The sequence below is a fragment of the Mercenaria mercenaria genome, chromosome 8, assembly GCF_021730395.1.
Source record: "Mercenaria mercenaria strain notata chromosome 8, MADL_Memer_1, whole genome shotgun sequence".
Lineage (NCBI taxonomy): Eukaryota > Metazoa > Mollusca > Bivalvia > Venerida > Veneridae > Mercenaria > Mercenaria mercenaria.
This window is the reverse complement of record NC_069368.1, coordinates 11,165,487-11,181,239: the sequence shown is the minus strand read 5'-3', so window position 1 is coordinate 11,181,239 and position 15,753 is coordinate 11,165,487. Positions and strand designations below refer to the sequence as shown.

Genomic DNA, 15,753 nt, shown 5'->3' with positions numbered 1-15,753 from the left:
ATACATGCCAGAGTTATGGGACTTGATCCAGTGAGGTTAGTAATTGATCTAGAAAAAGAAAAAATAAGTTTCAAATCTATATGCCTTTTAGTAATAACTGTATGTACTTGCACGCAAAACTTTAACCAGAATTTGCTAAGTCCAAAAGGGGGCATAATTTGGCCAAAATGAAGGTCAGAGTTATGGGACTTGATCCTATCAACTAGTTTTATAACCCCGAAGACACATGTGAAGTTTCAAATCAATATCTGCATTAGTTTTGGAGATAATAACTTGCATGTAAAACTTTAACCAAAATTTTCTAAGTCTAAAAGGGGCATAATTTGCTCAAAAAACATGTCAGAGTTATGGGACTTGACCCAGTGAGGTTGGTAATTGATCAAGAAAAAGAAAAAATAAGTTTTAAATCTATATGCCTTTTAGAAATAGTTGTATGTACTTGCACGCAAAACTTTAACCAGAATTTTCTAAGTCTAAAAGGGGGCATAATTTGGCCAAAATGAAAGTCAGAGTTATGGCACTTGCTGCTATCAACTAGTTTTATAACCCCGAAGACACATGTGAAGTTTCAAATCAATATCTGCATTAGTTTTGGAGATAGTAACTTGCATGTAAAACTTTAACCAAAATTTTCTAAGTCTAAAAGGGGGCATAATTTGCTCAAAAAACATGTCAGAGTTATGGACTTGACCCAGTGAGGTTGGTAATTGATCTAGAAAAAGAAAAAATAAGTTTAAATCTATATGCCTTTTAGAAATAGTTGTATGTACTTGCACGCAAAACTTTAACCAGAATTTTCTAAGTCCAAAAGGGGGCATAATTTGGCCAAAATGGAAGTCAGAGTTATGGCACTTGCTGCTATCAACTAGTTTTATAACCCCGAAGACACATGTGAAGTTTCAAATCAATATCTGCATTAGTTTTGGAGATAGTAACTTGCATGTAAAACTTTAACCAAAATTTTCTAAGTCCAAAAGGGGGCATAATTTGCTCAAAATACATGTCAGAGTTATGGGACTTGACCCAGAGAGGTTGGTAATTGACCTAGAAAAAGAAGAAATAAGTTTCAAAGCTAAATGCCTTTCATTGATGGCTGTATGTACTTGCATGCAAAAACTTAACCAAGGTGTGACGCCGACGCCGACGCCGACGCCGACGCCGACGCCAGGGTGAGTAGAATAGCTAGACTATTCTTCGAATAGTCGAGCTAAAAACTTTAGTTGAAAAGGGGCATAATTTTGTAAAATGCAAATAGAGTTATTGACCCTTTGCACTGCATGTCATATCATGACAGTGAACAAGTGTGTGAAGTTTCAATCCTTTCCCATTAGTGGATACCGAGATACCAGCTTACAAAAACTTAACCAAAAATTGCTTAGTCGAAAAAGGGGCATAATTTTGAAAAAAAAAAAAACAAACAGAGTTATGGGACCTGCTTTGTGCATGTCAGATCATGACAGTGAACAAGTGTGTGAAGTTTCAATTCATTCCCATTAGTGAGTACTGAAATACCAGCTTACATACAAAACCTTAACCAAAAATTTTTAAGTCAAAAAAGGGGAATAATTTTGTAAAAAAGCAAAATAGAGTTATGGAACCTGTGCAATGTAAGTCAGTTTATTACAGTGAATAAGTGTGTGAAGTTTCAATCCATTCCCATTAGTGAGTACTGAGATACTAGCTTACATACAAAACCTTAACCAAAAATTTCTAAGTCAAAAATGGGGCATAATTTTGTAAAAAAGCAAAACAGAGTTATGGAACCTGTGCAGTGTAAGTCAGTTTATCACAGTGAATAAGTGTGTGAAGTTTCAATCCATTCCCACAAGTGGTTACTGAGACACCAGCTTACATACAAAACCTTAACCAAATCAGGACGCCAACGCCGACGCATGGGCGAGTCCAATAGCTCTACTATTCTATGAGTAGTCGAGCTAAAAATGATGTAAAATAATGTTGTGATACATATACATGTAGTTGAGACTACATATCTCAAACTCACTTATCTCAAAATTCCAGCTACCTCGAAGACATATTCTAGTCCCGAAAACACATGCACAAAATATCAATTTAAGCTGAATTTCTGTTATTCCAAAATAAAATGCTTGATCCTTTGGAATTCAGGATATCAAGACTCAACTGTATAACATGCTTAATAATCTTGGTAAAGTTCCTATTTTACACAGAGAAATATAGTCAGCTATCTGACCTTGCTCTGCAATGGAGCTACCAGTATCACTTATCCTGGTGAAGTAACATCTTGGTTTAAAATCAAAATTGAAAATGGAATTAGGATTATGAAGCTTTAATATAAAATAGAATTAAATTGTTATTTCAGTGAAAATGTTATATCAAGCTTATTTCAGGTATATTATGTTCTTACTAGAATACTGCAAAATATTTAAACACCAAACAATAATCTGAAATTATTATCACAGTAAAAATTTCTACAATTTCTTATGCTGCTGAAAACCTTTCACTTCTTTTCAACAAAAAAATCTCAATAACTCTGTTTAGTAAACACCTAGCTACATCCCTTTTTTCCAAAAGGAAAACAATAATGACAAGACTTAGTAAAAATCTCATGATTCAAGTCCCTGGCCCAAACTATCCAGAGATAAAAAGTTATTCCACAAATGGATGGTCCAAGAATAGTTTTACCGCCCAAGATCTGCAAGTAAATAAGACTATTACATATAATAAGCCATTCTCCTGTACAAACTCACCTCAGGAACATCTGTATAATCAAACATTCTGAAGACTACCGTAGGAAGGGGATACATGATCTCCTCGTTGTGGGACGGGGGTATAATCTGGGGTAACGTGTGTTGTAGGGCCTCGCACAATACACTATCAAATGCTAAATAAGGTCGTGGAACTTGCTTTTCAATCCATTTATTGTTGCGTAGATTTTTAATCTGTGCCCAAAGACAGTCTAGGTACTGCAATAACAATACATTTTGTAAATAAAAAATAACTCGCCTCCCATCATTTCTAAAGTTTATACTTGTATTAATTCTGACACTTTAATAAAGTCCTACTTATCTTTATTGAAAATAACATGTGTTAAATAACTGTAATTGGAAATGTTGAGAAAACAGTAAACTTACTTCTTCCTGGGGATGGGGATTATCTGTGGACCACACCCGCAAGGCTGGCACATGAATCTTCTGTCTTTTACTGGAAGAATACAATGAAATTACACAAAAAGTCTATAATCACTCTTTCATATACTGTATAAACTTGGTTGCTGAATATATGCAGTTGTCATTTAGGATAAATTTGAGAAAAGTCAATAGCAAATCAGTAAAGGCTGCCCAGCCTGTAAAAATCAAGCTGTTGTCCATATGTAACACTTTAAGAAAATGTACTATTTTCATTTTATTTCTCAACAGATGTTTGAAATGTAACGGGAATCATAACCTAGCTTCTGTAATGTATAATTCGGCTTTTCAAGTTTAGTACCTAATCAATGTCTGTACTGTACTGGTAACTTAATTAATCTTAAGTATAATAAGAATGATTTCAACATTGCATGACACTTGCTCCCTGAAAATGCATGACAGAATAATAAATAAAGCCCAAAACAGGGCTGTATCTCCAGAAAAAATAATCATTAGTGTTGATACCAGAAATTTACCTAATGTAACTGTCAATAGTAACTAGTAATTTCTGAAACTCCATCTCTTTCTTTTCATACAATTCTCGTCCAACCTGTAAATATAAGATATTGCTGAACATTAAAACTTCATAATCAGTAAGTCTGCATGTTTAGCTTTATAAAATCAATGAAACATTATCAAAGAAAACTTGTGATATTATACTTTTCCCTGTATTTCATTCTCCATGAAAACTATAAATACCGCTACTGGTAATTATCTCAAACATTTGCTCAGACACAGCTAAAATAATGTGTGACAAAAATAATTGCTTTTAAACAAATGCTGAATAATTCCCTTTTTAACACATACTGTAAAATCATTTAATTTCGTGGGCATGAAATTTCGTGGTTTTGACCAAAACAGCAGTTTTGTGGGGATATGAATTTGTGGATTTCAACTTTTAAACATAAAACAAATAGGAATTTTACTTGTTCGTTGGGATTGAATTTCGAGGATTGACTCAACCATGAAATCCATGAAAATTAGTCCCCTGCAAATATTAATGATTTCACAGTATATGGTTTAAAAATCAAACTACTCTGTTAACCAGTACTTACCCACGGCAATGACGTCAATACAGCGTACACATACCAGTCGGATCTCACCTACAATTGGTTATAAGTTTGCTTTTAGTTTCATTCAATGTATACATTCATTACTGTATATCTAAGACTACTAAAGTAATAAACAGCAAGTCATCGCCAAGCTTATACCATAACTGTTTAATAATTATTACCTTCATCATCTGTTTAAACTAACAAGAGCTGTCACTAATGGTGACAAATGCTCCCGCAGCGCCTTGACCTTTGACTTGGTGACCCCAAAGTCAGTAGGGGTCGTGTACTTAATAAGTACTATCAGCATGTGAAGTTTGAAGGTCCTGGGTACAGTGGTTCGCGAGTAAAGTGCCTTTATGCAAAAAGTTAACATTGGCCCCTGTGACCTTGACTTTTGACCTGGTGACCCCAAAGTCAATAGGGGCTGTGTACTTAATAAGTACTATCAGCATGTGAAGTTTGAAGGTCCTGGGTGCAGTGGTTCGCGAGTAAAGTGCCTTCATGCAAAAAGTTAACGTTGTGACGAACGAAAAAACGGACGGACAGTTGAAAACTAATATGCCTTCCTTTGGGGGCATGAAAATCATAAGCATTTAAGGATGTAGTATACCTTGTCACCAGGGTTGGTTCAAATTAACTGAACCATTAAGCATAAGATCGGAGACAGGTCATAAATTCTCACTTAAGCTTCCGTTTGGGCATGCACACATTCAAATGTACCTCCTTAATTTTTGGCTAAAAATAACTAGTCTTAAAACTCAACAGTGGTTATGTAACAAAATGTTAGTAATACTGCTCCCAGCTGAGACAAGATTTAATTTCAATATGCTTCAAACAGTACAAACTCATGTTAATTCATAAACAAGTCACAATAAATGAGAAAACAGACACTGTGGTAGAATGAAATAGTTAGAAACTTACAACCTTACTTATTAGGATCATAATTTGACAACTGTTATCTAAGGTCAAAACTACTAGGTGATGTTTATCAACTGAGTTTAGAGATCTGTCTGACTCAAAGATGCAGAAGAGATATTTGTTTGTTTTAGTGTAAGATTGAAATATCTTTCACAAAAATGAACACTAGATGTAAAATTTTCATGGGTGGCATAGCCATGAGTGAAAACAGATATGGTGTTCATGAGTGAAAGATATTTTGATCTTACATGTAAAACAAACAAGTTTTCTTTTTACTCCATGTTTTGACTAAGTGTACCCATTTTCAAGTTTCTTATCTAGGAAAATAAAATTTATTTGAGATTTTTCACTGTGAAAATACCAGATATATTTCACACTAATATTCTGATAATTCACTGAAAAACATGTAATAAAGAGCAAAATCCTGCAACAGACCAATGACATGTATGCATTCTGAAACTAGTCAAATTTAGCACCAGGTCAGAAATATGGAAGTTAATCTAAATGGGAAGAAGTTTGTCAAAAACAGATGAAGAACTAAAGCTATCACAGAACGTGATGAATGTACCGCACCCCCCCCCCCCCCCCCAACCCACTCCCCCGCATGCATTGACACAGTACATTGCAATTTGACACACACAAGATTGTATAAATACGTGGACTGTATGTATATAGTATATTAACAAACAACAAAGTCCCATAACTGCAGATTTTTTTCCTGACAGAACCTAACATGCACCACGTACAACTAGGGCTACTACTAATCATTTGTGTTAAGTTTCATTAAATTGTGTGCATGGGTTCAGGAGATTAGGCGCGCACAAGATCGCATATGCAGACTCTGTTTAAAGTATAGTAACAAAAAACAAAGTCCCTTAACTCTGCAATTTATTTTTCATGCACCATGCACAACTACTGTTGTTACTAATCACTTGTGTGAAGTTTCATTTAATTGTGTCAACGGGATGAGGAGAGTTGGTGAGCACAAGATTGTGTCTACGGACAGGCAGACAGACAACTTGAAACCAGTATACCACCCCCACGTTACAACTTTGTTGTTCAATACATCTGGAACATCATTCTTACCTGTGGTATATTATCTTCTAAAGTAACTTCAATAAAATTGTCAAACATGGCAAGAAGGGAACCAGCTACAATGACTCGGCAGTTTACAAGATCTGACAGGAACCGTACAATAAATCTTGCTGATTCAAACTCCTCTGTCTTGAGAGCCTCTTTCATATGTCTAACCAACATCTCCACAAACTGTAAACAGAATACCAGTACAGATGTTCTAAGAATAAAATTGAAAATAATACCTCTTATACCAAATTGTTATGTCTTTACTAAGACTGAAAATGTTTACAATATCTTTCCCTAACATAATACTGCAGGTACACTAGAAACAGCAACAAACAACTAATTGCTGACTATACTGACCCTTCTTATTGCATGCTAAGTTAATTCTTATGATAACTAAAACTTTCAAAATAAGAAAGATGCCATGGATACATGGCCACCTGAAAATGCTAGTGGTTACTGAGATATCAGCTTACATACAAAAATTTAATCAAATTGTACACTGGCGGAGATGCGGATGCCAACACAGATGCCAACACATGGGTGAGTCCAATAGCTCTACTATTCTTTGAGCTAAAAGTCATAATAATCGGGCATATAAGTCCTGACAGTATGTACATGTCCACTTCTTGTTGATGATGTATACCAAGATGCATTTCACAAAAGTATGAAACTGTAGGATATGAGTACACAATAAAGTGTGATGCACTGACAGACACGTAAACAGTTCACAATTCAAACACTATATGCCTCCCATGTCATCAACATTGAGGCATAAAACCCCTAAAATAATTATCAAAGAACAGATGAACACAATCTGCAGCATTTATCAGAGCTGTAATGCTTTCAAATATAACAATTAAATCGAGGACAATGCTACCTCTCCTCCAAAGTTGTAGTTTTTGGCATTCAGTAGTCCCACCAATGTTGTGTAGACAGCCTGTTTTTCTGGTAACTTCACGGCACTACAGAAAATAGACAATATTTGTAAAAGGTATATTACATGTGGAATGTTGACACTGAAGGAAGGTATGTAACCAGTACTGAAAGATTATGATTGCCGTGCTTTTACCTTAATTACATTTTCTTTTAATTACTATCATTTAAGACATAAGTATAGACTGTAGCTAGTGTTAAACATTCAAGATTGTATGCAAACTTGAACATTAACAAGGTTATACTTTGTTCTAGTAAGTAAAACAGAGGCTTTGGTCTTACAAATATTAATGTTTAGCCTGCCAGTGGCAAGTGATTCTGCCTTTGCAAGCAGTGCAGACCAAGATCAACCTGCATGTCCATGCAGGCTGATCATAGTTGGCACTGTTCACTATTCAGTCAGTAAATTTTCAGTGAACACCTCTTTGAATAATAAATGGTACTGCCCAAATTGAATGACAGACCAGTCCATTTTAGAAATTTAGCAACAGAATCACTGAGTTTTTCTTTTTCATTGCAGTGCATGTCTTATATCTATCACTTCTGTCGGCACAGCATCTTGTACATTTTCATGAGAAATGAGAATACAAACAATACTGCAATTCTAAATAGTAACTGAATGTAAAATACTAAAAGGCAACAAAATTTAGCAGACTTAGTATTTTATTTACCATTCACATAAAATCCTCATGATTTTTGTTTTATAGTTGGGTAAATCAGCTTCCAACACACTTGCTAAACCTTCCAAATTACTCTCCAGTGAAGATGTACTCTGAAATATATATATATATATATCATCAATTTCTCTGGAAAACTGGACACAGATGCTTCATTTTTTTCTCATTTAACATGTTTGTCTTTATCATTGAAGGGTACTTAAACAAGGGTCATCATTTTTTTCCTTGCATTAAATTATTTGACCTTGCAGACACTATGAATATAAGAAAGATATTGACTTCCCTTGTAAATGAAAACAACAGACATGTTTGTGTCTTTAATACCGTTCTTATCTATCAGATGTTCATCACAATCTCAAATAGAACCTCTCATTTCTTTCTTTTATAAAATCATTGAGTAAGCAACTTTAAATTACCAGTCCTTAGTAGTTAGTACCGGGAGTTGTTTCAGCCAATGACTGTTTTCCTATATTTGGCCAACCACATTGAAAATTCAACCATCTAAGCAAAATACTTGCTAATAATGAACAAAAGTGATACAAAATAAGATTTACCCCTCTCTGATCAAATATTCAGAAATATTTCCAATAATTCAGTGTTGACACTGAAAGGGATGCAGTTATGCTTTTCAAGGACAATTGTGACTGGCTTATAAAAATCTGTCACGAAACATTGTTGATTTGCTGAAACATTTAAACATTAAAAAAAAAATTAAGATATTGGTTAAATGTGCCAGAGATTCAACCAGGGAATCACACATGGTAACAAATCTGAGAGAATGCTTAAAATACCTTCTCTCCAACTCTTGATATAAGTGATTCAAGCCTGTCCTCAATGTCAACATTTTCAGATGTCCTTCTTCTCTTCCTGTGAACTATAATGAATGTACGAAAATGTTATTTTATATTATAATAATAGCTTAAACAATATCTTTATTTCGATTTCATTTAGATTTGTACTTAAAGCAGTCAAAATAAACGACATATCGGGGACTTTTCAGATACATGTGATTGTCATCGATGTTACAAGATAAAAATGGCGGCGCCTTCGCTCTAGTTTGCATAGGTCAAACGCGCGGAAGGCGTGGATTTAAATACAAATGCGACCGCTTAAATAATGATTCCGAGTAATAAATTTGGTATCAAAATAAAGTTTAGACTTTGCACTTTTATATGGTACTAGCAATGATTAAAAAATTTGAGGAACTAAGATGAAGAATGACCTCAACTTTATGGACTATTTACTAGGCGTTGTGAGGTCGTATGCAAATTTTGTTTACACCTTGTGAAACGTCAATTTATTGGCTAATCAAAAATCACCATCTCATTAATATTCACAAAAAATACATCCGTCGCATTTGCAAAATAAGCACATTAGTGTCAAGAAAGATGGTCCATATTACGCAATACTCGCATGGTCATAAAAATCAGCTGCTAACCTGTTTATTGACAGATATCCTGCTGCTTGTTTTAACACCACATATTATGTGACATAAAAGAAATTTATATGAGATGAAAGAGAATTTTGTTAGCTTTTGAAAGGTGTTTATTGTTTTCAGATTGGATGGCATTTTTTACACAAGTGGTATTAGTAATTATTGGATTTCTAGCGATTTCCTGATAAGCCACTTAGACTTTTGTGGTTGCTACTTAATATGCATAAGAACTTTATTTTCCTGTTTATGCTATTAGCAACCCCACACCATTTTTGGAAACTTGTTATTTCTTCAATAAAGTTACACCAAATTAAAGAGCATGAAGAGACATTTTCAGAACAGTATTAAATATCAAAATATCTTCTCTAGATCAAAAGTTACAGCATTTTAAGCATCGTAATTTTCAGCCAATTTTAAGAATTTTTCCTCCTATAAATCCTATAGAAGCTGTCGCGACAGGACGGAACCAATTTTGATATTTTTTTCACTATTTTTTATGTATCTTTTTAATTTTTTAATGTTTTCTTTTCAAATTTGGAGATCTAATGTATTTTTTCCTGCTCTTTTCATTTATGTAATCCTTTTTAGTAAATTTCCACAGCATCAGTAGGTATAAATAAAACCAAAATGAAAATTCACACAAATTTTGCGAAGAAAAAACACTATTTTTTTATGAATGCATACATTAATTGCTATAAAGTTTAAATTAAAAAGTTATGAATATCACTCTCAAACAGAGCTAGCCAAAAACATTTATTTCTCCATTGTTCGAAAGTGAAAACTTCTAAAATGTGCAGAAAATATGAGTATCTGATTAATTTTGAAAGTTTAAATTGCTAAAAATGGCTGAGGTGACATTTTTTTCTAAATTCAGTAATTAGTTCAGGGTCATTATTTTCTTCAAATGTTGCATTTCATAGAAGTGATATTTATAACTATCTGACATAAACATAAGGAAATTGAATACTGCATTATCATTATCATGCATTCGTAAATAGAGTACAAATTGCTCATTGAAAGTAGACTTAAAAATTTTTATCCGAAATTTACCTATCCGAATCTCGTAAATTTATCAGGTGCGAGATCGTACCGCCGTGAAAATTTTCATGCTTGTTTCAATTCTCTGGCTTTAATAATGCCCGATTCTTGCATCAACTTGTTTAGATTTATACATTTAATCGATTTATTTATTTTTTTTTTTTCAAAAACTGTACCAACCTTGCAGATATTAGGGGTCTTTTTACAATATTTTGTACTAGAGTTCTGACCGTCTGCGGAATCGGTTTTCATCCACAGCGACCGGGAAATTCATTTAATGAAATCGGGCGTATTTGAATTAAATTTCGAAGTAAATTTATTATACAATCACAAAATAACATATGATTGATGTCTAAGATCATGTTGACGGAGGTTTAAGTCTACATTCGTGAGGTTTATCGACTTTTTTCATGCCGATTGAAAATTTTCCAAATGGCGGTGGCGCGACTCTTGCGTAAATTGGACGACCTGTGATTTTAAAATAAAGATGCGACGATCTAAATTACCATTGATTTTAATGTTTTTGGTATTATTTTGAAGCTAAAATATTGAATTAAATAAATATGTATATGATTATACAATCGAACAGACAGATTTCCTACAGAATTGGCTGAACTTTGGGCAATTGTAACTCGAATATTTTTTGAACTACGAACTAATCAAAACCACGGGCATAAAGGTCTTTCTTTTTTCTGATTGGATAATATCACCTCATTAATATTCATGAGCATTTAGGATCTCGCATTTGCATAGGAATGTAACACCCCTTTCATAACCGTGTCCGCGAACCCACTTATCTCAGCGGTCAGAATTTTCTTGCATTTTTCACTTTTAATCAATAAATAAACATAAATAGTATATTTAAATGTTGATAAAAGTTATATCAAAGGAAAGATAATTTATTTGGCTTTTAATATATATAATTTTTATAATTATTGATTGAGATATACTTGCTGATATATTTCAGGGGTTCCATTTGACCCGGGACCCCGGGTCCGGACCCGGGAGATTTTCAAAAGACGCTCAAAGGACCCGGCATGATACTTGCCTGTGCGTCCTTCGGGACCCGGAGGCATTTTCCTTTGATAATCCTTTCTCTTATCATTCATTTCCTTCAGTAAAACTATTTCCACGATAGACACGTGTATTCCAAAATAAACGCGGTCATGCACTCCTGCCTTTCATCTTCTGCTAAATCCCGCCCTTTCTCCTGTAGACATGCCTCGCTGATTTTTTTATCAGCAAGCTACGTCACGGTGAGTGCACATAGGTAAGAAGAATCAATGAAGTGTTGAAATTAATTGATAAAGAGTATTGATCCTGTGTACTGTCAAAAAAGGCGCCAATTATTAAATTATCGTAAGCAGCTGATTACCGAGCATGTGAAAAGTGCCCTGCAAGATTTTTTCATGCCAACTTTAAATTAGACCATTGTTTAGTGATCATATCGTAATTTCAACAAGAAACTTCACAAATTTTGATGAATTTTGAAAGCAAAAATAAGTTTAGAATGTCCGTTCTCGAGTCTAATTACACCCGATGTCAGATGCATATTTCCAAAATTCCTTAAAAAACTGACTTTCAATGCAGTTTTTAATGATAAGTAGCATCATTATTTGAGGAACTATCTCTGATTTAGCTTAGTTGGCCAAGTAAACTGAGCAAAAACTACTTTCCGATGACATTCCAAAAGTGTACCAGTATCCGGATAGTACATTTTGGATACATGTTTATAGAGTGTTATAGCACTGTTCTGTTATTAAAAATTAAATGAAATATAGAAGAAAAACCTAATCAAAATAACATGAATTTTGATAAATATTAGTTTACAATATGAGACTATATGACCTGAAACTGACATTTTTATTATGCTGTAACATGATCTTGGGTTTATTGTTTTCTTAGGTAAAGATCTACGTATTACTAAATAAAAAAAAATATAGTCAATTATATGGACGTGTTGGGACAGGACTCCTGTATTTTGGAAAAGGACCTTTCAAAATTTGGGCCCAAGGGTCCTGGGACTCTTGGGTTTTCTGGTCTAGTGGAACCCCTGATATTTTATTAAAGATAATCACCCATGAATTTACTGTGTATTCTAAAGGGATTATTGGTTTATCTGGGGTTGCTAATGCTATGTATGTAGCTTTTAGTTTTATGAAAGCGAGCCTACAATCAAGGATGCACACCCTGTCGCGCATATGACCCAGAAAGATGAGGGATCTAGAAAAAACTAGCACGATTGATCAGGTCGGCGTGACGTCACATCCGGAGCAATCGATTATGCAAATTACCTTGGAGGTGAAAGCAGGACCTCGCAATTCGTAGCGAATTAACTAGCGGTGTGGGTTGTGATGTTTTAATTCTCAAATGAAACAAATCAAGAGTCATCTTTTTTATCATCTGCAGTCCTTACGCTATGGTACAATCTACATATTTTTCAAAAAAAGTAGGGTTTTTGTGATAATTGATTTTGTGGCATTTTAAAACGGTCTAGAAAAAGTGACAGATTATGTATTGTCTGCTCTTCGGCGCTACGGATCAGATGTAATTAAAACAAGTTTATCCCAAGCTTATTCAACATTTTCTCAGTTTGCTATATATATATTAATCTAAACTAAATATCTGAGAACAAAACATTTTTTTATTCAACTTCTTTGCTTGAAATCGTAGCAGTTGTTTCTTTCATCTCTTTCAAGTGTCTTGAAATTTTTTTTTTTCTTTTTAAGAAAGAACAGATCAAATAAATAGTAAATTAATTTTCTGATATTTTTATGTCTTTTTTAAATAAGCTGATTTTCTAAATGTTTTAATGCTCTGAAATAATTATATTGTTGCCATTTTCTGAAATGTACTTTGTGCGATATATTTTATTTAGTTAATGTAAAATGCTATAATGTCGAAGTACATTAAGTATGAAAGTCATTTAAATAAAGTTGAAAACTTATACTTTATTCTATATGTAATCTTATTGCAGACAATTTTTTTTTTTGAAGAAATGTCCTTCCAGCCAAAAAATAGTTTGGTGAATTAATTTTAAAGTTTCAAATGAACTAAATGTTCGGGCATGTGTATTGGTTAAAGTTTTTTTATGTAGTAGCTCTATTAATCCCTTTGTCAATTTGACACGCAAATAACAATAATGTGCATCTTCCAAATATCATAAGACCCTGAAGGCATACATCAAACGGATAAGACAGGAAATTACCATAAGGCCCCGAAGGGGTACATCAGAGGGATAAAACAAACAGGAAATCAATCTATTAAAAAGTGATAGTCATTAGGAACTGGTCAAAACTGATTTTCATCAATATACCACATACTGATTGGTTTCCATAGTGATTTATGACTGGAATGAATGCTTTAATTTTGTGGTATGTGGAAGCAGTCAATTGTGACAGTCTAACAATTAACAAAAAAAAATGGATATTGAAAACTACAAGATATGACTAACATTATTCTAGACAAAGCGTGCAAATTATCGTTCTCAGTTTTAAATAACTGACAAAACAGAGATCAGTATTTTCTTTAGTATTTTCGTAATTGGAAGTCATCAATTTATTGATACGTCCTGGCTTTTCGTAAAAAAGAAACTAGCATGCAGTTATTATATATATCATTTTATCTCCGCGTTTAACACAGTAGCTCTAGATGTCATATTACATTTAAAACAAATTGTAACATATAAAAAACCGCTTTGTGTTATAAATGCTATTGTGATCCTGATACCCTTCGAGCTGGAACAACTGATACGTATTAGACCTTCCTGCTTCGATGGAGAAAAAAATCCCTTCTCCAGTATTTACACATAATGTGCTATTAAGCTTTAAATTATGACACCTCTCATTAAATTTCATACGAATGAGAATTTAGGTAAGAGGTGTTGATTTGATTAAATTTGGAGTGACTGAATCACTTTTGACACCACAGTATAAGCTATCTGGCTTTCAGAACTATTTTAATGGCAGGCTACTAAATAGAACGAGAAAAGTGAAACGAATGGAGAAACCTAATTAGATGAAATAGATTTTCTGTTTTATTTACTTTAAAAAGACCTCTAATTTTTTAAATTACAATTTTCATCCAGTCCGTCACAAATATGAGACCTTGCAGCTTACACGGATCAATGATGAATATCACGTCTGAAACCTAAAAAAGAAAGGTTTCTTTCTCGGGAGTGATTTCTGGAACATCATGCTACATTATAAATTCACTGACTTATTAATATTGCCCAAAATTTTACTTTAAGCAAAGAAAAACAACCAGCACTAGTGAAACATGAAACGCTTTTCAATTACAGTTTAGCGTTTGCTGTCACCTCCGCTTGTTGCTACGCAACGCGATACGCTGAAGTGCCCGGATATCCGACCTGATCAATTCTGACAACTGCACATCCTAGAATAAACACTGTATACATATGCAGTGATATTACCATGCAAATGTGGTAATCTAGTGATGTCACATCTCTCTTTCCAGTGTTATGAACAGAAATGTATGGCAAATCTTAAAATACTACTTGGGAGAATTACTATGTGGACACTTTACTAAATGCTCAGATCTTCCAATGATCAAATTATTTGGACTTATTTCAGCGGGGCTAGTTGTACGTGCATCTATTAAGTTCACCTATAACCCAGTTAGCAAGTCTGAAACATCAAGATGCATTTCAGAGTACCAATCACGTGGTCGTGATAGCCCGTGTTGTATGAATTTTGTCAGTTGTCCACCAACCAAATATTCAGTATCCGAAATTCTGCAACAGAGATGAGTGCTCATAACAAAAATAAATCAGCGAAACATGACCTATGAATTGACTTCCAATAAGGTATCAATTACCTGCATCATCCTCATCATCACTAAATGACGCTCGACGCCTCCTGGATGCCATATTTTGTTAAAAATATTGAAAAGAAAGTGAAAAATTCCCACGCGAAACGGTGCGTTTTAATAGCTAATCGTACAAATTATTTATTTACAGACGCAATGTACGTAAAACCCGGAAATCTCTGTGTTGCTAAGTAAAAAGAAAACTTTCAGTGTTTTTATACATGGCCATATTTATAATATGACCTGCCTATTCTACATTATGTACTTGGCTAATAAGTCAAAAAACTTAAAAAATAAAACTGTGAAAAATAACTTCTGATGTCATGTTATATTTTTTTCGGTTAGAGACCACCAATTGTTTTCCCATAGACTTACATTGTAACATTATGGCGTGTATGGCCTTCCATACATCGAAACATGTATATCTAATTACAAGTTTTCCAAGAACTATCTTAGTTCTACCAAAATATCGGACGAAAAACATATGAATAGTGACACTTTATTTAAATAAAATTCGTGTGAATGAGATGACCCCCTGTTTACATCATTGACATGGTGGGAGAAATTCGTTTGATAAAACTTTTTTTCAATACACATAAAATGTAGCAAATTTTGTCAAAATG

At 33.7% G+C, this 15,753-nt stretch overlaps 1 protein-coding gene across 2 annotated transcripts in view; it reads right to left on the bottom strand.

Annotated features, from left to right (window-relative positions):
• LOC123523055 (nuclear cap-binding protein subunit 1-like) overlaps window positions 1-15,272 on the bottom strand; it is a 44,666-nt gene extending 29,394 nt beyond the window's left edge. For both annotated transcript variants that reach the window (XM_053549376.1, XM_053549374.1), the window contains exons 1-9: window positions 15,140-15,272; window positions 8,622-8,704; window positions 7,825-7,925; window positions 7,098-7,182; window positions 6,224-6,403; window positions 4,220-4,267; window positions 3,641-3,714; window positions 3,111-3,180; window positions 2,727-2,942 (exon numbers count right to left, since the gene is read on the bottom strand). In XM_053549376.1, the coding sequence (XP_053405351.1) occupies window positions 2,727-2,942; window positions 3,111-3,180; window positions 3,641-3,714; window positions 4,220-4,267; window positions 6,224-6,403; window positions 7,098-7,182; window positions 7,825-7,925; window positions 8,622-8,704; window positions 15,140-15,191 (909 nt within the window). In that variant the 5' untranslated portion in view covers window positions 15,192-15,272. The remainder of the gene's footprint in view (window positions 1-2,726; window positions 2,943-3,110; window positions 3,181-3,640; window positions 3,715-4,219; window positions 4,268-6,223; window positions 6,404-7,097; window positions 7,183-7,824; window positions 7,926-8,621; window positions 8,705-15,139) is intronic.
• Window positions 15,273-15,753: the final 481 nt, after the last annotated feature.